At 40.2% G+C, this 25,047-nt stretch overlaps 1 protein-coding gene across 4 annotated transcripts; it reads right to left on the reverse strand.

The window, feature by feature from the left end:
- Positions 1-1,196: 1,196 nt before the first annotated feature.
- On the reverse strand, positions 1,197-25,003 carry DTD2 (D-aminoacyl-tRNA deacylase 2). Of its 4 annotated transcripts, none has more exons than XR_012586744.1 (4): positions 24,865-25,003; positions 6,671-6,739; positions 3,990-4,059; positions 1,851-1,922 (listed from the first exon to the last, which is right to left on the reverse strand). XR_012586744.1 is itself a non-coding variant. In XM_074585112.1 (3 exons), the coding sequence occupies exons 1-3, from the start codon at positions 10,283-10,285 to the stop codon at positions 1,597-1,599; spliced, it is 504 nt and encodes a 167-aa protein (XP_074441213.1). In that variant the 5' UTR covers positions 10,286-10,404; the 3' UTR covers positions 1,197-1,596. The 4 variants fall into 4 exon arrangements, 1 of the variants encoding a protein (XP_074441213.1); XR_012586746.1 differs by lacking the exon at positions 24,865-25,003 and adding an exon at positions 10,178-10,312; XM_074585112.1 differs by lacking the exons at positions 6,671-6,739; positions 24,865-25,003 and adding an exon at positions 10,178-10,404 and having other exon boundaries at positions 1,197-1,922.
- Positions 25,004-25,047: the final 44 nt, after the last annotated feature.

A 25,047-nucleotide genomic window follows, 5' to 3' on the forward strand; every position in this document is an offset into this window, starting at 1 on the left:
GAATAGTTGTTTTCAACCGTGAGAGTGCCAATTGCCAGGAATTCAACATCCTTAGGTATTTCATAATTATTTACCATACATTATGTTAATCTGAAAAATCTCATTACACTCTTGTCAAAACTATGAGCTTTGTATCTGTTAAAAAAATGTGATTCTTGTGGCATAGTTTGAGCCTGCAGATTACACATTCTGTTAGATGTTTTTTTTAAATAAAGATAAGGACAGAATATTTGTAACTACTGACCCACAATTTAAGATTGCACAAGCTGGCACTCTCACTAACCACTAGGTTTTCCTCTTTTCCAGAAGAAAAGGTTTTCCTCTTTTCCTCTTTCCATCTTTTCCAGAAAAAAATATTATTTAAGTGGGAATTCTGAATAATTACTGTAAATTGTCTAATTTCACTTTGAACCCTTCTAAATTACTGACTTCAAAACCCATGATGCTGCAGTAGAAGAGAAACTTGACTCGCGAGATAAATACACTTGAATCATTTTGTAATTTGCCACATTTTAATATAGCTGTTCTGTTCTTACTGCCTTACAAGGCAGAATTTCCCATTATAGCTTCTTAACGCCATCTGTTAATCATGTTTATCACAGCACTGCATAGGAGGTCAGCTGGGAAGGGGGCCCCAAATGTGCCATCACTCTATATAAAAGAAATATAAGGGAGTCTCTGCCTGGCGGATTCAACAGACAAAGAGCTGGAAGGAAGTAATAGGGGCAGAGGGAACAATGCGATGGCAGCATACATCGTACCATTTTTATTTTCATTTGAATATTTCAGTCCTTTTCCCGGGGCTGTGTTATGAAAGAATTGAGTAGACAACAAGACCAAGGTAACAAGGACACAGACCAAGCTATAGCAAGCAGCCCATCAAAACACATCAGAGGAGATTCCGAGTGCCAACTTCAACAAAGTAATTCGGTGGCACTGCCTTGACTTCAGTTTATAGACGCGCCTCGCTTTTTCTTCCCTGTATGTTTAGTCCTTGTGCCACTTCAAGTTTCCCCCCCCCTTACACACTCTGGATGAGGGGGGTGGACTTTCTTATTTAGTAACTCTCTCTAAAAGGCTAAAAATTCAGTGAATTTGTGCTTTCAATGTATTTGTTAGCTAGAAAACATTGCTATTTTATAGATAGAAAACAAACACATGAATGGTCTGACTCCAGAAATCTGGGAACAAGTAAGTACATCTATAGCATGCTTTTTTTAAAATCTATAAACTTTGCTTCCTCAAGCATACTTTACAATAGCTAATACACGTAATACTTTTGTCGTTATTTTGTAGTAAGAAACGTATGCATTGCCCCATTTTTGTAAATAAAGTCTTCCAAATTATACAACTTCATTGGATGAATCTTAACAATTATTTTGAGCACACTTCAGACGACTATGGACGTAAAACACATACTCCTTATGGCAAAGCAGTCTCAGGTATCCTTCTATTTAATGGGATTGGCAACATCAGTACAGATGAGTGAAAGTCTTTCTTCTACTGTACCTCCCAAACCATTTAAGTACATTAATGCTTAGAAATTAACAAAAAGGACAATGGTTGCAAGCCAGTACTGTATATAATGTATTTATTTCAAAATTCCATCAGGTGAGTGTAAGGTCCATTTGTATCCAGTTTTAACACCTGCCTGTTTCCGTATGTGCCGTGCTTGACGAGAACACCTGCTTCCACGCATTTGGCATTGGCAGTGAGTTCTTTTTCACACAAAGTCACGAACTGAGAATAAAGTTCCAGCCCTTTTTCTTTTTCAATGTTTGCATGGTACTGCATCTTTTTTCCCTTCAGTTTCCCGCCTAGGGTAGCTTGTGGTATGATTAGCACATCGCCTGGTAAATCAAGAACTGAAACGTACTCGCCACTTTCATTTTCACTTAATTTAACATTCAACAGCGTATTGACTGTAAATAAAAATAAGATAAGAGTTAGTGTAACTAAAGTCAATTAAATAGGACCTAGTATAACATCATAAACAAGATTCAACAAATATTGCGATGCATGACAAACTGTTCAAGTAAAAGAAACTGCTAATTAATGAAATGAAACGTGGGCAGTCAATAAATACTATTAACTAACTAAGATGTCTGACTATTGTGAAGAATGTGAAGGATATTTATATTAATATGATATGTCTAAAGAGTTGTTTTGGTGGCAAAGTAGTTGGCTGTCTGAAATCCTAAAGTTGGTTCTAGTTGGACACCCCTAAAGGAACCCAGAATCTAGTTAGTGACCCTAACTTAATTGCCTGATAAATAGGCAATATTTGCACAACACTAGACATTGTAGGAGACACCACCACCCTCAGCGCACTTTGGAGAAGCTTGTGCCCTGATTGTCTTTTCATTCTGGTTGCAGTAGTTCGCAGCAGGGCCCAGCACTGATTTGTGCTGAAGCCACAGCTCAGCAGTTTGGTGTCAAGTGGAGTGAGTGCCCTTCAGCGCTCCACTTCGAGATGTGCAGGTGGCAGCTTGTCTTTTGAGAGAGGAAATGGGCAGGAAGGTCCGAGATGCAATTTGGCCCAAAAGCCAGGATATATAAACTTGCAAATAAAATTGGTGTGTTTATTAGCATTATATTTTCCAATGTTTCTACAGTAAATCAAATCATTCCCCCAAAACTTCTTCCAACTCTGTAGAAGCTGTCAGGACACTAGTCATGCCTCCAAACCCATAAGATTTTAATGCTGTTTGAAGCAAAAAGAGCTGAGTTGTGAATCAGGAACCAAACCCACTCATTTAAACAGTTTCAAAATACATTTAGGAAAAAATATGCTGTAAGACAGACACTTAAGGGGGATGGTCATAGATGAATCTCCTAATAGGAAACAGAACTTTCTTTTTCTGGCCTGTTTCAACTGCCATACAGCTAAAAAGGTCATTATTTTCAAGTTAGACTCTCATGAAACTCTCACAAGCACAAAATCAATTTTCATACCATATCTTTAAATATACCCAAAGATTTCAACTTAGTTTAGCATCACAGAAAGACTCTGCCCTCCAAGACCAAGAGAGGACCTCCCAGGATCTGCTCTCAGCATTTTCTATAGCACCTGGCTGTGCTTGTGCGCTGCCAGGTCCTTCTGCTGGTCCCAGCATGTAGCCTGAAATAGACTATTGTTATGACCTTTTGTGAAACCACAACTATCAACCAGCCACAGAAAAGAAAAGGGGCACTTTTATCTGTAATAGACGGCATCATGGAATTTTCCCAGGTGGTCCAGTGCTACTGATGGAGGAAAGGAGGGAGAAGTAGTGAAATAAAATTAAAAAAGAAAACAAACAAAACAAAACAAAAAACCTCGAGCCAAACCAGCAGTGTACGAAGACAGAAATCACTGCCATTTGACCTTGTCCACAGCATCTTCTCTGCTTTGATGTAAATGTTAAAGTGTATGTGAAGAAGAGGGAAAGAACTGCAGATATTGCTGTCATCACTTCTGAACCAGAAAACTGCACTTGAAATGCTAACCGTGTATATAGTGTCTCTGAAATGAGATGGGAAGGACACTGTTCAGTTATCCCCTCAACTCCCTCTACTGGCTATAATTTTAAATATCCTGCACATACAATGCGATCTGTGTTAAAATACTCTCAAATTCAAACCCATGAATTATTTGAAAACAGTTTTCTCTAAATGCAGTTCTGTCCTGGACTGAACCTGTTGCCTTATACATGTAATATGTCAAACAGCAGGCGCAGCACTTTCTGTGTTAGAAATTTATAATCATGGGAATTGATTTTCTAACAGGTTGATCGTGAGCAGGTGGACATGAGCAGAATGAGAGGTATGGACAACTGTCAAAAGAAACAAGACCAACCAAGCTGTTCTTTCAGCCAGGTGATTGATTTGGAATGATGCTGTCTGATGGTTTTTGATGACTTCTTGTCCAAATGGTTGCTGCCTTCTCTGCTTCTACTGCATTTCTTCTTTTTCAAACAATAAAAGAATTTTAAAGGTTTATATCATACCAATTTTTGGAACAAGATCCTCGTCAGCACCTTTGAAGAAGCATATGTAGATAACAAGCCCTCTCTGGACCTATGAAAGATTACAGAAAACTACGTCAATGTTCCCATTGTCCACCGTGCAAATTTATCATTAAAATTGGTATCAAAAATGACAAAACTACACAACAAAAAGCTTCTGAGAGTAGTTTAAGTTATTGAGGTTAGCTTCAGACATCAAGTTTACACACCACACTGTGGACGCTTATGAGATACATACTGATTACCTGCACAATGCTTCTACATACAATTAAGCCAATTTATTAGCTCCATGTGAAGCCAAATTTAGTTGGAATGTACAATGTACAGTATTAACATAGAGAAAGTGACAAGATGAATTAGTGAACTTAAATCCAGCATAGGAAATAATTTAAGCTTTTTTGCTATGAAACATACAGATAAAATAATTTTCAGTGTGAATTATGAGTTTCCAATTATGAAACATGACAAACGCCACAGGACTTGCCAGTGAACGGAATTATATTTTGATGTTAAAAGTAATCTAGTACAGGATGATTCTGAAAAAACACAAAATCTGTTAATTAAAGATTTACATATGATGACCAATTTACATATGATGACAAACAACTACGGAGTTGTTCAGAATATTATAAAGCTGTACAAAATATTATTTGCCAGTTTGGGTGAAATCTTTTTTGGTGAAATGGGACCTTTCCCCTGATTTGTATAGAGTCAAGGATATGCCACTTCTTTAGCATTCAGAGAGACTACTTACAAGAACTATCTATTTGAGGGAAGAATTAGGTCTGTACCGAGGAGAAAGCACAAGGAAATTCTTGTGTAGCTTTTCTGCTCACTTGGTTAGTTCACAAGGAATGTGTGTGCAACAGCCTGTGCTTTATTAAGACAAACGGATAGGTTCTGCAGCCAACAGCAATTATATCACATGCACAAGATGAGTGCACCTGAATGGTTTAACTTCTTCAGGAAAAAAAAACAAAAGGCATACAATATCCACAGGCATACAGTATCTAAAAACCCCTCACTGCTGCTTTGTCAAGAATACGTATCTTTATATTTTTTTAGCAGAAAAATAAATGTCTGCTTATGAAACACCACCTAAGAGATGCTAACTAGATTGGGGCAGGAAGGAGTCATTACTATTGACATTATCAAAGCAAAAGGATTAAAAATGTGAATAGTCTCTTAAAAAAATTTTTTTTTAAATTTTTCCTCTTTTTTTAAAATTTTTTTCCTTTCCCTTTTTCTTTAAAAGATAAAGGTTTTTGGTGAAGAAAACGTAGCTATACACATGAGATTTTATCCCTTTGTTATTGCAGAGATTAAAGAAAATGCTCAAGGCAACGACTGAAAAGAGCTGTGTCTTCTCTACTACTTTTCTAGTGACTAACTTCTGGAAAAAAGAGAATGCTCTTTGTAGCAAAAACGTCACATGCTTAGAACTTTCAAAAGCTTTAAATGGCTCTTTTCAAAACTCATTTTGTCCACTGCAGAATATTATACAGGTTCCCAAATGACGGCCATGTTTCATAAACACTCTAAGAAATTTGATGGCCTGAACCTCAAGTGACATCTCAAACCATCTGGTCAAATACGGGAGAGAAATGCAGGCTGCCAAAAGTTAGATATCCTTACATGTTTAGCTAAATACTCGTTCCAGAAACAGACCGGCAACAGGATATTCACAGAGCATAATAATGCACATATACCTACTAATAAAAATTTTTGGGATAAAATAGGCCAAACACGTTCATTATAGGCCAACTAGGCCAAACACATTATATACCTGACCACTGGATTAGAAATAAGTGACTCTGTGATACCGCGCACATCCCAGAAAATCATCCTAATTCTGAGACTTGTGACTGTTTTTTGTACAGTCTCACATATGTAAGTAACAATAATCTGCAAGCAGCTCATTTAAAAAGGTAAATAAAGTGACATCTGCAAGTCCTAAGGCCAGGCAGCTAAAGATTAAGTAAAAACATTCATTATTTTTCCAGCCTCTCTCATGATTTGATGCCTATTTTTGAATATACTTTTTATCATAAGATGAGACGTACATATTGACGGAAATTAGAGTGACAGGAGGTTAAATGAAAAAAACCAAACAATTCAGAGACAAGCTGAAGCTGCTAGAGGATGCTTCTGCTTCTACTTGTATTGCATGTTTATAATCTTCCAGAATACTTTTCAACCATGTTATGGTTGAAAACTATTAAACTATTTGTAAGTTGAAACTGAAATGACTGAAAACTGTAGTTGAACACTATTTCCAACACATGTGCAACTATGTTTCAACCTTGTTATGTCTTACTTTTTTGTTCTTTAATTTTCTTAAATGAATAGAAGACATAAAATCGAATGGAATTTCAAGAATTTCAAGATCTACCCCAATAATAATGTATCTCAGTCCTCTGATCTTCCATCAGTGTTTCAGATGTCCTAAGACTGGTGGTTGTTGCCAATGTAAGGAACGGGAACGTGTAAACCTTTATAACCAAAGCAAAAACATTGCCATTGCTGAAGGTCCTCTGTAACCTATCTAGTTGACTGCTCTTCAGAGCTATATTTAACACAGGAAAAGTCAAGCAAAATAACACAAACAAGAAGGTAACAAATTCAACACGCTGATGTGCAAACAGCCACTGCAAGGAACTTACGTAGTGACAGGCAGGCGGCTGGGCAGGGAAACTGTGCTCTATGTGGATTTGCTGTTATCAGTAAAATGCCTACATAAATAAATCAGCAAAGCAAGTTACTCTGCAACACTGGCATTTATTATACAACTGTCCTAAGTAATCATCAGACCAGGCAACCTGCATCATGAAGGGCTGGAGTACCCAGCCCCTAAGGCCATACAGCCAGCTTTAGCAATGCTGCCTCCAAACACTGCTTTTTATCTCTTTTTCATGAAAACCAAAAAACTAACACCTTCCTCACCCTCCTTACTAAATACATTCATCTGAATTTTGCAGGATTTCATTAGCAAACCCCAAATATATTCTGCAAAATGTTATCTCAACTCTACCTTTTGTTTTCCTTTTTTTCTTCTTCTTCAGGAAAATGTAATGCAACTGATAACGAAAACGGAGACACTTTGTAATCCTTAGGAAGCTAGTTTGTGAAACTAACCTATATAAATTATTCTTTGACGTTTCCATCTCAAGTTCAGATTTGCTACCCTGTGAGAAGACTTTTTCCTGTTTCTTACATTCAGCTGCAGCAAAGAGAGATTACATCATCCAGCACAGGTCACAGCACAAGTCTGTGCCTGGTACTTTGCACCTCTTTTTGCTATCTTAACCAGAAAACAAATCCAGGGAAAGAAGGGAAAGACAGTTTTCATTCCATAGTGTATGCACTTATACTTTTAGCTGAATATTCATTTTATCCAAAATTATTTATTCTTTTCTCCCATAGTTGTGAAATACACCGAATCTCACCTTATTTCTCCCCTGCCTTTAAAAGTAGAATTCCTTTTTTTCCTCCTATGTATTTTGCTGTATACATAAACCTTTTATGGATGCTATCTAACCCACATTTCTCCATAAACAGGGCATCCCATCCCCAGTAATCCTCATCAGGCCAGAAAAACTCAATCATGAAAACACAATGAAGGCAATGATTCATGTATAGATATAAAGTACACTCCTAACCTTTTACCAGTTAAAGAACATCGGCTCCGAAGTTCCTAAAGTACCTACAGGGGTCTCTTAAAGCTCAAAAGCTATTCAAAGCCACCTACATAATGTGCTATTTATAGTACACTAGAAGTTTCTCAAGGTGAGGACCTACTTTTAAGTTGTTATAGAACATCAGGAACACATTGGTTTATGTAAATAACAGTTTATGAGGTCTACATTTTTTAATTTTGCATTGACATATATATATAGGGAGTAACATTACTGTACCAGAAAATGTCAGCAGCAAAGATTCCTTTCAATGATCTCCAAAGTAGTCATACTAAAGAAACTACAAACTTCCCATAGTTTCTTGCTGCACAGTGCCTATTTCTTGTTACAACAGATTTCTCCTAAAAAGACCCAGGTAGCCAGGAAAGATTCCTAAGTGCCCATGACAAATATTAGTAAGGTTCACGTCTGAAAAATATCTGCTGCTGAGACTGCCCAAATTTCTTGCTGATTCCTTTAGTGCAATCTATTACTTTACCAGTGATTTTGGTTAAGCCATTTAAAACTTCAAATAAGAGATACAAACAGCATAACCTCCTTGTAAAAGCATTAGTTGTGGTATCTCTAAACCATAACATATGCCTCTTTTTGGATAGTTTTTAAAAGACAGCCAGCAAAATGACATTTCTGCTTTTATTTACTCTATCTACAATTACTTTTGAAATTAGCAAGCTAGAAATAGGATATTTCACCGAAAGTTAATTTATGCTGTGCTGAGCAACTTCCACTTTAATTAACCTTACACTGAGAGGCTAATAATGCAATACGCACAGATGCACTTCAGCCAAACACAGCATCTGTTAGACAACACACATTTTCTTTGAGCAAAACGTTCTGGTCTCTCAGACCACACTGCAGAAACTAGGTCTCATTGGATCAACCTGCCTCTTCTGAACAAGGAGAAAAACATTTTAAGAACAATGTGAAAGTCAAGCAGTGGAAACACCTAGGGACAGGCTTTTTTTAAAAAATTCTCTTCAGATTCGTTGAATGAACTCATAAGCCCTTTAAACACGTTAGAATTTTTACTTTTAAAGAGTTATGTGAATGACTCCATTTAGCCCTTTCTGTTGTAGTAGTCTTTAAGAAAGACAAAACAAAAAAAAACAACAACACAAGGGCTAAATAGTTTAGAAAAACTCATAAATCTCTTTATCTCTCTCCCTCCTCTCCTTGGAGAGAGAAGTGGGGGAGAGCATCTGTCATTTGTCTCAGTGGCCAGTCCAGCCCAAACCACAACAATGGCTGACACCAGCAGAGATGAGTTATTCTAGTGTAGGTTACCCATCAACAGTAACAACTACAGCGGGACAGCACACCCCAAAGAGCAGCCTTCATGCTTTGGTCAAGAGCCCTGGGCTGTATGCATAACACGTAGCCCGAAGAGTCTGCAGACCTACCTACCTCTCCCAACAGAAGACTACAGGAGGAAAAGGGGAAAATACGATGTTTCCCTCAAGCTGTGTGGTGGTCTGCATCCTAAGTTTCATTTTTAGTGGAAAAAAAAATAATTAGAACTGATGCCGTAGTCCCATTGCTCTACCTGGCCCTTTCTTCTCCAAGTGTGCACTATCACACAATTAATGAGGTACGCAGCTGAGCCCAACAGCCAAATTTGTAGCATCTCTGCAAAAGGGTATTTAAGAAAGGGCATAATGCCAAAGAGTGAATGATAAGCTCAGAGGAAAAGGAGGTGCTCTGTGGTGGAGCAGTGATGCTTCAGAAGGTCTGTAGCCTGTGGAGGCCCCATGCTGGGGCACAGGGCAAGAACTAGCAGCAGGGAGAAGCCCCTGTGCACTGACCCAGTGTCTTGTGGTGGCGCTTGCCTGGCTGAGGGGACTGAGTGTCACTGCTTGTGACGACCAGGAGGGAGGAGAGGGCCCTGCAGCGGAGACTGGGAAGGGGCAGGAGGAAAGGTATGTGAAGTGAAGCTTAACCTGGAAAAGGAGGAGGGGTGTTTTCCTCAAATGTCTAAATATTTGGGGGTTTGGGGGGCGGGGTGGGGGGTTAATGGGGAAAAAAAAAAATCCCAATACCCAAATCATGAATTAAATATTTATGTTAACTGGCAACAAATTAACTTAAATCCCCCAAGTCAAGTCTGTTTTGCCTGTGCCGGTAACTGGCAAGCGTCCTCCCTGGCTTCACTCTGACCCACTAGTATTTTTTGCTTTTTACTCCTTTTGTTCCCATTTCCCCGTCCCGGCCGGGTGGGCGCTGGGCTGCCAGCCGGGCCCAGCCCGCCGCCCGGGGCGGCCCTCTCCCCTACAGGCGAACCTCAGCGGAGACGGACCGCTTTGGTTCGGGTTCCGAAGGCAAATACACACAAAAAAGCCGGAAGAGCATCTCCCGAAGGAGCGGGGGTTACTGATCTGACCGCGCTTAGGGAAGGCACGGCGCCCTCCCTCACCGTCCCGCCCCGCCGCGGGAAGAAGGGGCGATAGGGAGGGGGAGGCGGCCGGCCGCAGACGTTACCTCCACCCACTCGGCCTCGGAGCCACGCTCGGGCGGCTTCACCTGCAGCCGGGCGGACAGGCACTGCTGCAGCAGGGCCCGGGCCAGCGCCGGCCGCCCCGCCGCCATAGCGCGGCCTGAGGGCGGAGCGGGGCGGGCACCGCGCTTGGGCCGGTCGCCGCCTCCGGGTAACGCCTTTCCGCCACCGCGGGCTGCTGGCTTCGCTGGCCGGTGAAGCCAGGAACGCCGTCCCCGGCACACAAGCAGCCTCCGTGCCCGGGAGCCCAGGGGTGACAGGCTGCGATGGCGGGGGCAGGGGTAGGAGCCAGGGCGCTGGCGCCGCCATGCCGTGAGGGAAGAAGGGGCCCGGCGGGCCCGGCCTGTCAGCGGCGGCGGGGGAGAGCCCGGCGTCCACGGGATCTGCGGGGCGGCAACGCAAATAGTTAAAAGCGGCTCATTTGACAGGCAAGCGGTAAAGAAAGTCCGTGCTAAAAACGCAAAAGAAAAGCGGCAAATACTATAGGCGTTTCGCAGAAGGTAAAACGGGGCTTGTGGTCAGCCAGCGACCTCGAAGGAGGGGGCAGGCAGTGAGGGTACGAGATTTAGAACGCAGTAATAGGAGTATTTTTACAGCTCGACTTAGCGATGCCCTACAGCTAGCAGGGAGGGGGGTTTTGTTTCTTTTTTTTGGTGAGAAATGAAAAATCTGCTTGTTTTTGAGTGGGGAAATGTTGCATGTTCGGGGTAAGAGTGGTATGCTATGTAGTCTCTGCATGGAAATGAAAGACAATTATTAATCTGAATATTACCTGTCACTTCTTTAAAAACAAGTAATGTTTGTGTTTCAGGTAATTGAAGTGAGCCCATCAAGTTGGAGCATTTATCCAACGATACTGCTTGGGGACGGAGAAGAATACAGTTAAAAGGGATCTGGATAGCTAGGAATCAAAATCATGATCTGAAAAAAAAAAAAAGCGCATAGTTCTGAAATGAGCTTCCATACCTAATGGGAAAAGTTAAAGTATTGCAACTGCTTCTTTTCCTGCCTTTCAGGGTTTTGGCTACATACCCTAATATTCATCAAACAGCTGCTAAATTAGAAGAGTTGTGCCTTCCTCCTGTCTGTCAATTCTGACAGATAAAAGTTTTGAATAACATTGCCAGCAAAGTCAGGCTAGAGCGATGCAGAATTCTGTCTCAGAATTAGTTTTAAGACTGAAGATTTTATTTTTGCAACCATGTTAAAAAAAAAAAAAGTAATACATATCAGTGTGAGTAAGAAGCCAAATTTCATTACCTGACCTCAATCATAGAGTAAGATTATTGAAGTTATCTTTGGCACAGCAAGGGGCAATATGCACTTATTAATAGTCAGTGTTACACATAGGGATACATTTGTCTTTGTCTGTTATTTTAAAATAACATTCTGTTGCATGAGTATTCAGTGAGGTTGCTCTTCCCAAAACAAACCTTTGTGAAAGAAGAGGAAATCGCACTAAGTGGTTAGTGCATAAACAAGATAATTTTTGCTAGCTGTAGGGTATTGTTAAGTATGAGCTGTTTTTATTTAAACTCGGCTAATTTTATTTAAAATACCTTCTGTTCGTTTATTCTAAAGCTGTATCCCCAGACGCATTAAGAAGAGTTTAATGAGGTAGAAATCCATTTAAAGTGAGGCGTTTTCCATATATATATATATGTGTGATATAAATTGATTAAGGAAAGTGGATTATACTACAGTCTGAGCAAATTATGTAAGCAGATTATAAAGGGATATTAATATACAAGGATATTTATTGTTCTTTGTTGCACTACCACTATTTACACCAGAATTTGATGGAGAACGTTTACTCGTGCAAGTTTCAACACAAATGCCTGTGAAACAGTGTATAGAAAAACTAGTATGACATCATTGTTTGTTTATGGATTCTTGGTGTAATTATGTCATAGTTTCCTTGGGAAGGCAAGTTAATTTTGTTGTAATGCATGTCGCATTTCTTGAATCTTACTGGGCCACAGTTAGGTTAAGGACCTCTCTTTGCATGCCAAAAAAGATAGTAAATTTGTTGGTTAAATTTTAGAAGAGAGATTGGATTTGATTGTGGCTTCTGTATAGGAAAGAACCTCCTGTCATCTAAAGAATATATCCATGCATAAAATATATTGATATTTTCATCTGTTATTATATAAAGACCTTTTGCTGCATATTTTGGATTTGACAGCTGTCCCAGAATATATCTTGTATCCTCTCTGCTTGTTGTTCCTGGAGCAGAGAGCAGGTATTTTGAAACTGGTAACCGGAAATCTCTGGTTACCTTCACATCAGTTCTCTTTCAGAGGGGCAGATGGCAGTATGAACCATTTCTCACAAATTTCAGTGGACACGTGTTTTTCCTTACCCTTTGTGTGAATGGTCATGCATATTTCATGTATGTTTAATGGAATGAATCCTCTTGTAAAGAGGGGGGTGGGTGCTGGGAGCTCTGCCTCGGCGGTACTTGGCTTTCTCCTGTTTATCAGAGGATGAAACACTAAAGATCTTCCAGTACCAAAATGATCTCATGTGGTCTTGAATTCTTCCCTAAGGACTTTTTTTTTTTTTAAGTAATAAGTTTGGTGTTGCATACCATTTGGCAGGGGCAGTAGTTGACTGGAACTTTGAAGGGACAAGATGCGTCTTAGATGTTACTCCTCTGTCTATGGTGTCTGAAACCATGATCAAAGGTCTTTCAAGCAGGTATCACATCAACAGAGTGCCCCTAGGTAGCGTCATCTGTTTTGAAGAGAAACTATACAAAGCTGCGGTGGCATTTAGATAGCAAAGATACAAAATAAGTTGCTGGTAAGGGTTGTATCTTGGTAAAACTACCTCTTGTGGGACGCATGTAGCTGAAAGGCTGCAGAGTGTGAAGGGAAGAATTAGATTTAAATGTTTTATTTTCTCCATTGTCCAGTGTGGAACTCGCTCTTCCCACACATACTGAGATAAAAAAAAAAAAGGAAAGACAAGTATCAGGCACATATAAGGAAAGAAAGAGTAGTTAGTTGAATCACTTAGAAACATTTAGTAAAGAATCACAGGTGGATGCCACTACTGCTGTGAAGGGTAAGACAGAACTGATGGACTCTGCTGTGCTAGTTAGTAGAGGTTGCTGTTAGAAGACTCTTTCATCATCAGAGATAGCCTGGAAAGTGGAATTTGCAGTAACGAATTGCAAATTTCCACCACGAGATAAAAGAAAAATCCACAAAATACTCTGTAAACTGGGATTAATGTTTAAATAAAGTACATTTTTTAATTTGGCCATGCTGAAACAACAGATCAGTCCCTCAAAGAAAGAAAAAAAAGATATTGCATATCTTTAGTTTAAGGTGTTAAAACTGCTACAAGAGACGGCTCAGGATGATAGTGTGTTTTGGTTTTGAAGTGATGTTTACAGTCTTACATCCTGAACTGAGTCAGGTCCTTTGCTTTCTGTTGGATGATGATCCCTTTTCTCTTCTTTTGCTCCCAGTTTACTTATTTTGCTTCTGGTTTCGAGCTGCTTAGCCTACTTGTGCTATCTGTGCCAAGTTATCTGGCTCTTTGTATTTGGTGATTCTTTTTTTTTTATTTTATTTTCATAGCCTGTTTCTCAATCTAGTTCAAGACCCAATTAAGCTTTCTTCTTTCTACAGACTCAGAATTGCTAGCTGAAATGCTGATTGCTGGAAGAGAGAAAATATCGTTGAACAGCGATGTGAGTGTAGAGAGGATTAGGTGGTGGTGTTAGAATCATTTTATTGTCTAAGTAGCAGACACATGATGATTACTGTATTTAGTACTAACTTCTCTCTTACTCAAAGTGCTGTGCAGGCATTAAGGTCAGGAGTATGTCTGCCTCCCAGCCATCGTCCTCATTCCTCCAGAGCTATTTAAATAAGGAAAGGGGAGAGAGGGCATAAGGAATTTCTTTAGTAGTCAGGCAGCAGAAATGAGATGGAATAGCAGTCCTGTCACTCAAAGACCACAAATACTGCACAATGCCTGTGTAAAGCTACCAGAAATAGCTCTTCAAGAGAAGATGTGGGGTGAAGACGATAATCAACTTTGCCTTGCAAACAGACCCCAGATCTGTTTAGCCTTCCAAAGAGGCATTGCAAACTTCTGTGGGAAGATGACTGAAAGGAAGAGATGGCACTGTGATTTTTATCTTTCTGGTTTGCGTCCTAACTCTGAGGAAGGTCATGACTTCTTCAGCCCCAGTTCTGTAGCTTCAGAGTTGGTACACCTCTACTTCTTCCAGCAGAGCCAATTTACTGTCCCCATGGACGTGAGAATTGTTTCCAGTGAAGGCTGGTATTCCTGTTGTGGAAGAGCAGTCCTGTGATTTGAGCAGTTGATTTTATATGTGTTCAAAGTATGCAGCAAAAATTAAATACACTATTAAATATAGATTAGTGTTTTGTTTAGTCCTTCATACAATTACAAAACAGATAGTGGAATGTGTTAAATTAGAGTAATAAAAAGTTAATTAAATTTCTGAACAAAATAACAGATTCAGTGTGAAGGCTGTGTCAGGTACAATTACAGCTTTTCTAAGTGAGAAGCAGAAATTTGGCTCTATTGGGAAACAAAGGTAGCCAGATAAAGACACACAATCTGCTCGCTTACCATGATTGCCTAAAGGAAATAAGAACACTATTAATCACAGTTTATTTCTCTACAGGTGTCAGGCATGTTCATTTGCGTGTGACATTTAACTACTGTATTTTTTCCCTGCTTGGGTGTCTCCCACACCAAATCTTTGCATGATTGACAGACATTAATGTTAAAAGGACTTCTGTTATCCTGCTCCAATGAAATCAACAGAGCAGTGGGAGTAGCCTGGCTACAGTACGTACCATAGGGTCTCATTGTAATACCTCATATTGGTTAGAAGCAAGATAATTTTTTTCACAGAATTGAGCTAATCTAATAAACTACAGTCCTGAACCTTTCTTGTGTAGAGCCAATCTTGAGTTTCAACACAACATTCTCAATTCTGGAATTCGGAGGGAGGTTGTATAGAGCCACCAAACTGACTCCAGAAGGAGTCCCTCAACGGTCAGCAGTTTTCTGCTCTGGTTTAGGAATGGCACTGCCGGATCCAGGCTGATCCCTGGAGGCATATACAAATGTCTTTGACCTTGCTTCCCCAATTTCCCGAGTTTGGGATCTGGGTTCTACACAGCAGGAGTGCATGGAAACAACTTGGATTGTTTCCAAACAACTAGGAGGACAGTAACTGAAGCAGCGGTGAGTGAAAAAGCTATAAAAGCCTGAGATAAGGTCACAGGGCCTGGAGGAAACAGGGAGGAGTAAGAGCGCTGAATGAGAGCCTGGAGCTGTACAGGCGGTTTGCTATCCCTGAGCAAGCTCTGTGTACCTGCTCAGGCCAGCTTTGATCTGTGAAGCTCAGCTTCTTGCGTCCCGTATGGAACTGCTGACCACGCATCTGCGCAGGGCCTGGCACTGGTCTGGCAGTGCGGTAGGTGGTGCTTCTGCTTTGCTTCAAGCCACTGAGCTAACCCGTGCCTGACTGATCCGGATGGGTGTTGCAAACTGGGTTCCTCCTAATGGGGGAGGCATTTAAACTGGGCCCTGTTGCAGGCACTGTGGAGCACAGGTCCTACATTCTTCACATCCTACGTTCAGGGTTGGTTTGGTGCAATCCCAAGGTGACTCCACCAAGTGTTTGTGCTGTGCTCCACAGCCCCTGTATTATTGGTTTGTGTTATGCTGGACACCATCCTCTATCCCTGTCATATAAAGGAATTGAAATCTATTCTCTTCCCCGGGTATTGCTGCATCCCTGCTCTCTCCACCTCATAAACACTTTTGCAATAGCAATTAATACTACGGAGGCATGGTTTTGTTAGTTAATCCCATTTCTTTCATTTTCAGTGAGAAATTTTGATGGTAATTTGAGGACATTGCTATAGAAAAAATGCATCAGTATCTTCTAGGAGTGGGAACTTGAGTTCTCCATGTTTTAAATAGACGCCATATGTAAAATTATCAGAGTATTGGCATAAAGCCTCATGTTATTATTAAAAAATGTACATGGATTGAGACATGGCTCTTTCTGCTCCTTTCACAAACAGTATGAAAGGTCGTTTATTATTCTCTATGTACCTGGAGGACTCCTTGCCTCTAGTTGAATGTGCAGGCATAATCAGGCAGCGTGTCTTTTTTTTTTTTTTTTTTTGCATTTACATGGATGACTTTCAAAATAAAACTGTTACCACAGCTTCAGGCCAAAAGCTTTCTCCTTGAGCCACGGCTCCTATCATTTTTTTTCTCCCCTCAGGCATACTGATCCTTAGCTAGTCAGGAAAGTATGCACACAAATGATAGGTCATTAGGAAATTCTCTGAATAGCAAACCTCTGAAGTCATCCCAAGTGCTGTTTGCCGTGCACCATGATAAAACTGGGTAAGTTTGAAGAGGACCTAATTATATGCTTGGTCTGTCATTTATCAGTTGCTGGAGCTGTTGTTCCCAGAACACAGCAACCTCTTCTGCGGCCTCGTTCAACAAGATTGCCAGAGCTCAATGAGCCAAGCAGGGTTGACAGATTTTGGCATTTTATTTCCTTCGATGTAAGATCATTGCATTATAATGCAAATGGGTATCTCACTTTGCCGTAACACAGCATCATATACAGATACAGTAATGTTGGTCTATGCGCTTTTCTTAAAAATGTAGTTTGGGAACTCATCCCCTTAGAACAAATAGCAACTGTAGGGCTTTCATTTACCATCACCCTTTGGTATTTGATTGTTTGTTTCAGTTAATACAATAGTGTGTATATATATAATCCTTCCATGATTTTAATCAACTTAAATGGAAGGTGATCTTGTTTCCCCCTCAGGTCTTGTGGGGAAGAAAGCAGATGTTTAATGCAGTGAGCTAAATAATAGAAGATTGTAAATTCTAATGAATATTCATGGAATCAAATAAGATAATGTACCATGTGTCAAGAAATAATGTGGCTTCCTGCTATGACTTCCAGTGTGGCTTAACATGTTTCAAAGAGCTTCCAGTGTCAAGAGCTGTTCTTTAATATTTAATTTTCACAGTTCCTTAAAGCACAGATTTTTTTAATGCATGTTTTTGAACTCATTTGGGGTGATATTATTTCTTTATTATTTGATACCTCAGAAGCACCGCAATGATGAAAAGGAGATTTTTTCACATAATCTTTGATTGTTTTTTTTTAAGCTGCCAAAGGGTCACAGTTTCTTTCTTTTACAATAGATGCAAAATAGCTGCTACAGAGTGAAAGTAAAACACTTTATCTTCAATATTTGATGTTCTAACAGAATAGAAAAATGGCATTTGGTATAACTTTTTCTAAAAGAGCTTTTTATTTCACAGGTAATTCTTGGAACTGCTGGAGGCTTACATTTTTATGAATAACTGAGTAAAACAATTACTCTGTAACTTGGGATATGTTAATATCAATTACAGATATTTAATCTTTCCCTGTATGCTCTGTTGCCCATAGGACAAAAAATAATTGTATCTTCATAGTGACAGGCTGAGTGAGGGCTATGTCCAGATTAAAAAAACCTTCATTTTGGTGCCCACAAATAAATTCCAGCACAGATATGCGGTGGTGTAGCTCCTGTTATAGAAAACACAGATCTAACTACTGTACTCGAGCTTAGAGAATGACTCAGCTCACCTTCAGGTGAACTTCTAGGCTACATCTGTACTAGGAAGTTAAATCAATTGCAGGAAATATTGGACACTGCAACTCATCTTTACTTTTAACAGTTCCTGCAATACTTTTGGCCAGGGCGAACTCACTAACAAAAAAATTCTGGTCCTGGTTCAGCAGGTAAGATGGGCCCAGTCTCAAGAGGCAGGCTGCACGACACCACCCTGCTTTGCAAACCACCTTTCTCTAACAACTTCATAAATCTATAAGCGTGAGCTAATGAGTCAAGTGCTGAATTCAACAATTGCTTAGTATAAAAAAAAATGCGTTTTCTATCAATAGTCCCTCTATTTCCTGTAACACCGTTATATTTACTCATATCAAAGTTTGATTAGATTAGTATTTTAAAAGGTACAATGCAGTCCTTTAGTGGCAATAATTAGAAGAATGTAAATCACATTTATTTCTGTGACAGAGTTGTTTTCTAGGCCTTAGTTTCAAGATCCATAGGCCAAGAGCTTTCATAAAGATTTCACTAGAAAACTGCCTTCCTCTGAACCAATTTCTATGAGAAACCCAGTTACTTTGTTGTCGGGAGCCATGAACCCTGTTCCTCTTCTCTTCGTGCCCAGGGAGCTGGCATGGAAACGATAGCAAAGATAAATTCTCTGAAACGAGAGGAACTTGCTTAGCTTCTTGTAAAAGTTAAACTTCGAAGCTGCTCTGCTTTAGGCTGTTCTTTCCTTGGTATAAGCTTCCTATAAAGGAGAAAATAGGCAAGTTATAAATGCGCCCGTCTTCGCTGTCTGTGCTAGGAAAGTCAGTTGGCTCTATTCTGCCTAAAGCAGCCTGCTGTTTGACATTAGGGGACATTAGCATAATTACAAATCTGAGGCACCGTGTGTCATTTTCTTGGGGGGTAAATCAGTAACACTTCAGCATAAGAGATTAGAAATCAGGAACTCCAGATTACATTCCTGGATCTGCCTCTGGCTTAATGTAAAACCCTGAAAAAGAGTTACTTTCCTTCACAGTTGAGGATTAACCAGAGGACTGTGTTCCAACATTCAGCTGTTCTGGCTTCACAGCGGTGGAATGCCTCACAGTTTTACACGATAGCTCTTCAAACAGGGTGCGCAGACACAAGAAGTGTTCTTGGATCACATTTATTTTCAGCTGAGATGGTTCCTTGCACACTGAAACACTCTGGAGCAGGTTGCGGCTGGCATCACTGTGTAAGTGGTCCACCTGCACCCAAAGAGCATCAGTGCCCTTTGAAATATCTTGCACTGCTAGTGTACTAGGAATTATGAGACAAGTATTGAATGGCCACGGAGCAAAACTGAACAGGTTTGGAACATGAACCAGACTTTAAAAATAATTATTAAACACCAAAACCACTAAAAGTTGATGCAATGTCTCAATGAGCCTCGTTTGTCAAATAAGATTAATTTGCTATACAGAACTCATTTAGGCTCAAGGTTCTGATGTTAACAAAAATGCTTCCTGTAAGGCATAACCTCATTACTGAGAAAAATGAACGAAGAGCAGAATTAAAAGGATTTCAGAAACTGAAACTGTGACTGAATGCTATTATGACACAGACCAGTGGAGTCAAATGATTTACTGAAGCTTTTAGGACAGTGACCATCTTTTTATTCTGTATTTGTACAATGTCTAATACAATAGTTCTCTTTCTGGCCCTGGGACTCTTATCATTGCAATTTATCTTCATTACTGGAGGAAAAAAAAAAAAGAAAAACAAAGGAAAGAAGAAGGAAAGAAAATGCCAGTCGTCCTTCACTGTTTGTAAAATAATATGGCAAAGATTAGGAATACTTTAAAAAATCAAAACATTTGTTTTTCTCATTTCTTCAAGTATGGAAATGTTAATTAATAATAGTTAATAATTTTTGCTAATTCCATTCATGCAAGGAATATCTATATATCAAGTACCTAAGAAAAATTATATGGTTTTGTTACTGAAGGGCACATTCAATAAAATAAATCTCCTCATTTTCTGCACTACTTGCTTAAGGCTGGAAAAATTGCTGTAACATCAGCTGCATCTTCGCTGTGATGCGACTGTTACTATAGTAAGCAATATTAACCTGAAGGACTTGATGACTAACTTCAGAAGGTTCTAGCAATAACTTAAATAAGGTTTTCATCTCTTCCTGACTATGAAAGACTGCACCGATTAAAAAGTCCACACGAAAAGCAATATACAAACTAAATTGGGCTCAATTCTGCCAGACCTTCTTCCTCATTTAGCAAAACAGAACTAAAGGAGACAATTTAATTTCTTTCTCAGTTTAAGGTTTGGCAAAGCATTCACACAGGATGAAGCTACTTTTGTGGTCTTGTATTTATTGAAAATATTAATACACATGATAAAGAAAAATGAATACATTATTACTGTTTCTTACTTGTTTTCATTGTGCTTGTTAAGATGTTGCAGTTTCAAGTATTGCCACATATAATAAACAAAGTTTGTTTCTTACATAAGGTAATACTCCATATGAAAACACAGGTAGCCCTCACTTGTTTTGTATGGATATTTGAAATCAGAATCTCTTAAAATCCCTTGGACCAAACTTACTTTGCAACTGGTAGGCAAAACTGCCTCGATACCAGTGATGTTGGCCTTGGTATCTAAACCTAGCAGGAAAAAGACCTAAGAGAAATTTTAGTGAATGACAGAGATGCAACAGCGTGAGTCTCCTCTCATGCCTGAAATTCCCTACTGACATAGAATCATAGAATGGTGTGGGTTGGAAGGGACCTTAAAGATCATATAGTTCCAACCCCCTGCCATGGGCAGGGACACCTCCCACTGGACCAGGTTGCTCAAAGCCCCATCCAATCTTGTCTTGAACACCTCTAGGGATGGGGCATCCATAACTTCCCTGGGCAACCTGCTCCACTGCCTCACCACCCTCACAGTGAAGAATTTCTTCCTGATATCCAATCTAAACCTACCCTCTTCCAGTTTGAAGCCATTACCACTTGTCCTATCACTACATGTTTTTGAGGAGTGCCTTACTGATACGGCTGGAGCCAGGTACAACATCAAGCCCATGCGCACGAGCTCTGCCAAGCTGATGCTGGTCTGTGCAGAAGCAGATTGCGTGTCTCAGCATTAAGTAAAGCAACCTGGAAGTTGTGTGAACTTACACAAGGAGCACAGCAAGGATAAAGCAAAGAACTCATGCCGGTAGGCATTTTGGCTTGGTTTATTTTGCAGCCTGATCTAGTTTGTCAACCCTACAGGAGAATGATAGTCTGGCAAGAGCCGTGAGAGCAGCTCTATCTTGGTCGCAAAGCTGCCAAAGGGAGGAGGTGGCAGCCATCCTGAGACTCGGTGCATGGGCTGAGCCAAGAGATAACACTAATGAGTCCACGGCTCAGAAACAAGGGCAGAGCAGCAAAGCTACCTGCACCAGCAGTTGTTGGGTAAGAGCACAAGAAGTCACAGAGGATTACCAGTTTTTTTCCAGCTAGGCTTAGCTTTAAAAAAGCTTGGGAACAACTGCTGCAGTTTAAGATAGCATGGAAAAAAGACAACGTGATGACCCCAGGCGTCCTCCTTGCTCTCCAGCAGTCTGAGGCTCAGATAGAAGCAGAGTCTCTAACTTTTAAAAGGCAATCCTAGGGAAAGTTTTCCTGGCTTCTCCAGAAGTGCCACTACTTCCACAGTTCTTTTTTAGGGTGCTGTATCTTATTTTGCTATATAACAATATATGGAAGATTATCTCGTAATTTAATGTATTTATCTGTATTTCTTAATCATACAACATCAGCCTCATTGTCCATCACACAACTGGCCTAAAACTTAATTATCTTAGACTTCCTTCATTCCTGAATCAAGTAATTATTGCTATGTGGACAAAAAAAAAAGATAAAAAGCAACATTTTAACCTTTATTATCTTAAATGTGCCAGGGCTGCTTGACCAGCGAGGGAAAAAAATCCGAACTGGTGACCCCCATGCCACACACACTTGCCCTGGTATGCTGTGGTATACATCTCTGGCCAAAGATCACAGGTCTGGTCATGGAGCTAACATGACCTCTTAGTTTTGAAGAAAAATTCTTTAGCCTTTCTTTAATGTAATTTCTAGTTTAAATTGTGACCAAAATGGATGGCTCATATGAGCAAGAGTTTGCAGCCTGTCCTTAACTTACTGTATTATTAATATGCTACTATGCAGGCACTCAGGAATGAGAATGGGAACACAGGGCTCCATCAGCCTTGAAAGTTTACAGTCTTGATAACATACGCTTTCTTAGCTGCTTACTTCCTATTGCACACAAATCAACCTAATCATCTACCAAGTCATTTTTCAAATGTTAATTCTTTTTTAAATTTTGGAGTCATTTGGCAACAAATCTCTCCTAGCTATACGTGGATGCCCTTAATTGATTTTGGGCGGAGAAAGAATACATTTAAACACCAGAAAATCTAATTTCAGACAAAAATCGATTTTATTTTTATCATGTGAGTGTTCAGGCTGAATAGCAATTTAAAGTCTTTGAAACATTTTCTTACGCTTGCTTAAAGAAAACGTTATCAATTTGCATTAAAATTAAATATTATGTTTTTCATTTTGTTGAACTATTGAAAAGTCCGGAGTGGAATTTTCTGAAAGATGCAGAGATTGCCCATGGTTTCCATAAAGATTCAAGTCCAGCAGTAAATTCTTTGTTAATTTTTGGTTGCATTTTCCTAGACACATGTTTTAGCACTGTATGTGGACTGCAACGACATGTCTGGCAAACAACTTAGACCAATGCTTTCAAATGTTAAAATTTAAATAAGAAGCCAAAAGCAATTATGTGAAGTGCACAATCCATGAAACTGTCTTCACAATTAGTAGAGATGGTGCAACACTACTCAATCAAGCTGTAATCAATGTATTCCACTATTAACAATCAAGGCATTTTGAAAATGACTGCTTTATTGCTGAGCAAATTTAATCCCTTTCTAATGGCCAAATGCTACTTTTTATTTTCACATTCAATACAACCTACTGCCATGTTAGCTCCCCTCCTACTAACAAACCAGTGGTAAAAGAAATTGTTAAAAGTATTGGTAATCGTTTCTTTCTTAGGTAACAGTTTGGAAAACTCCTTCAGCTTACTTTTCAAAAATCAACTTTATTTTGTGCTACATCAGCTTTACAAAAAAAACAAACCCACAGAAATATTTGTGAGTGTTGTTCCACTCGGTGTGTGAGCTGTTCTCAGAAACAGAGAGCATATGGTGGAACTGCTTTGTCATTTTCTTTTCTTTGTATTGACTTTAAAGTGATGGGTATCTAAACTGCATGCCTACCAGTGATCCTGCATTACCGATTTCATTTCTGTGAGATGCACAGTATTTTGCACTTTAACACTGCCTCCAACTGCTCAAGGTAGGAAAGGCAATTATGCAAATTTCTTGCAAGGCAAAGGGTAACATGGTTTCCTGAGGCAGTGAAAAAAAGGCCCTTGATGTAGATCTGTATTACGGTTTCAAAATGAAGCTGGCTCATTGGCTTTCGGTGTTTTTCTGCATTTTGGTTTGGCAGTAGGGTAAATTATTGTGAAACTCTTCAGATGTCTGTGCTAGCTATGCAAAACATGCTCATGTGGGTACAACAAAAATGACGTTGAGTGAGAATCACTTAAAGGAATACCAAAACCATTTCTTTTTATTGCTGTAATTTTTGTTTGCAGCTAAGCACTGGAATAAGCCTTTGAAAATGGTGCTTTTTTATAAAATGCTCGATTAGTGCTTTTAATAATACAAGTCAAAAAATGACATTTAGAATAGTGGTGAAAATTCTGCTCAATGTGAAAAGAGGAAATGTTTATTTTAATAACGCTTTAAAATGATGTAAAATCCTCTGATCCGTTATGTATTACAACAGATACCAACAAAGGACACTACCTACACTGTATTTTATCTTTGAAAACTAACGGCCTGGAACTTCCGAGATCTGAATTACTTCTGAGATACCACTTAGATGAATAAGGACTATTCATGGAATTGTCAAGCGCAAATCATGTCAAACCGATCTAATTTCCTTCCGCAACGTGGTTGCAAGCCTCAGAGGTGGGACAGCAGCAGATGAGGAGTACCTTAAGGTTTTTAACAAATCTCACATGACATTAAGGAACAGAAACGTGATTCTGATGAAACCGCTATGGAGTGGGTGTATACTGGTCGGAAAACTAAAACTATAACCAGAATAATTATCAGTGCTTCAGTTCTGGGCTCCCCGGTTTAAGAAGGACAGAGAACTCCTGGAGGGGGTACAGCAAAGGGCAACCAAGAAGATTAGGAGACTGGAACACTTCTCTTATGAAGAAAGGCTGAGGGACTTGGGTCTTTTTAGTCTGGAAAAAAGACGACTGAGGGGGGATCTTACCAACGCTTATAAATATTTAAAGGATGGGTGTCAGGAGGATGGGGCCGGGCTCTTTTCAGTGGTGCCCGGGGACAGGACAAGAGGTAATGGGCACAAACTTGAGCATAGGAAGTTCCACCTAAACATGAGGAGGAACTTCTTTACTTTGAGGGTGGCAGAGCACTGGCACAGGCTGCCCAGAGAGGTGGTGGAGTCTCTGTCTCTGGAGACATTCAGAACCCGCCTGGACGCGTTCCTGTGCAACCTGCTCTAGGTGACCCTGCTCTGGCAGAGGGGTTGGACTAGATGATCTCCAGAGGTCCCTTCCAACCCCTACCATTCTGTGATTAGTATTATTAAAAAAAAAATACCAGGCGGCATCTGCCCTGGCTACAGGTCTCTTTGTTCTTTTAATTAACGATCCGAAGGATGAAATGGAATATATTTATTACATTTGCAAAAAGACACAAACCAAGGAGGGGCCAAGCTCTCGGCCAACCATTTTGCGGGCCGAGGAGCGAATCCCGAAGCCACCGAGAAGCTGAAGGAGCGCCCCCGGGGAGAACCAGAGCAAGATTCAGCGGGGACAAGTACAACCCTGTTAGGAACGACCCCAAACCAACTTACAACGTATACGGTCACCGGCTCGGCTCTTTATCCGGGCAGGCCTCGGTCTGTTCCGTCAGCGTTCTCTCAGCCCAAAGTCCTCCATCTCCGCTCTCCCCGCTGCCCGCTGGGCCGGTGTCCCGGCCCCTGCGCGGCCCGGGAGGCCCGGAGCCCCGATACCGGGGCTCCGGGCCTCCCGGGCCG

This window comes from Larus michahellis, chromosome 4, assembly GCF_964199755.1.
Source record: "Larus michahellis chromosome 4, bLarMic1.1, whole genome shotgun sequence".
NCBI lineage: Eukaryota > Metazoa > Chordata > Aves > Charadriiformes > Laridae > Larus > Larus michahellis.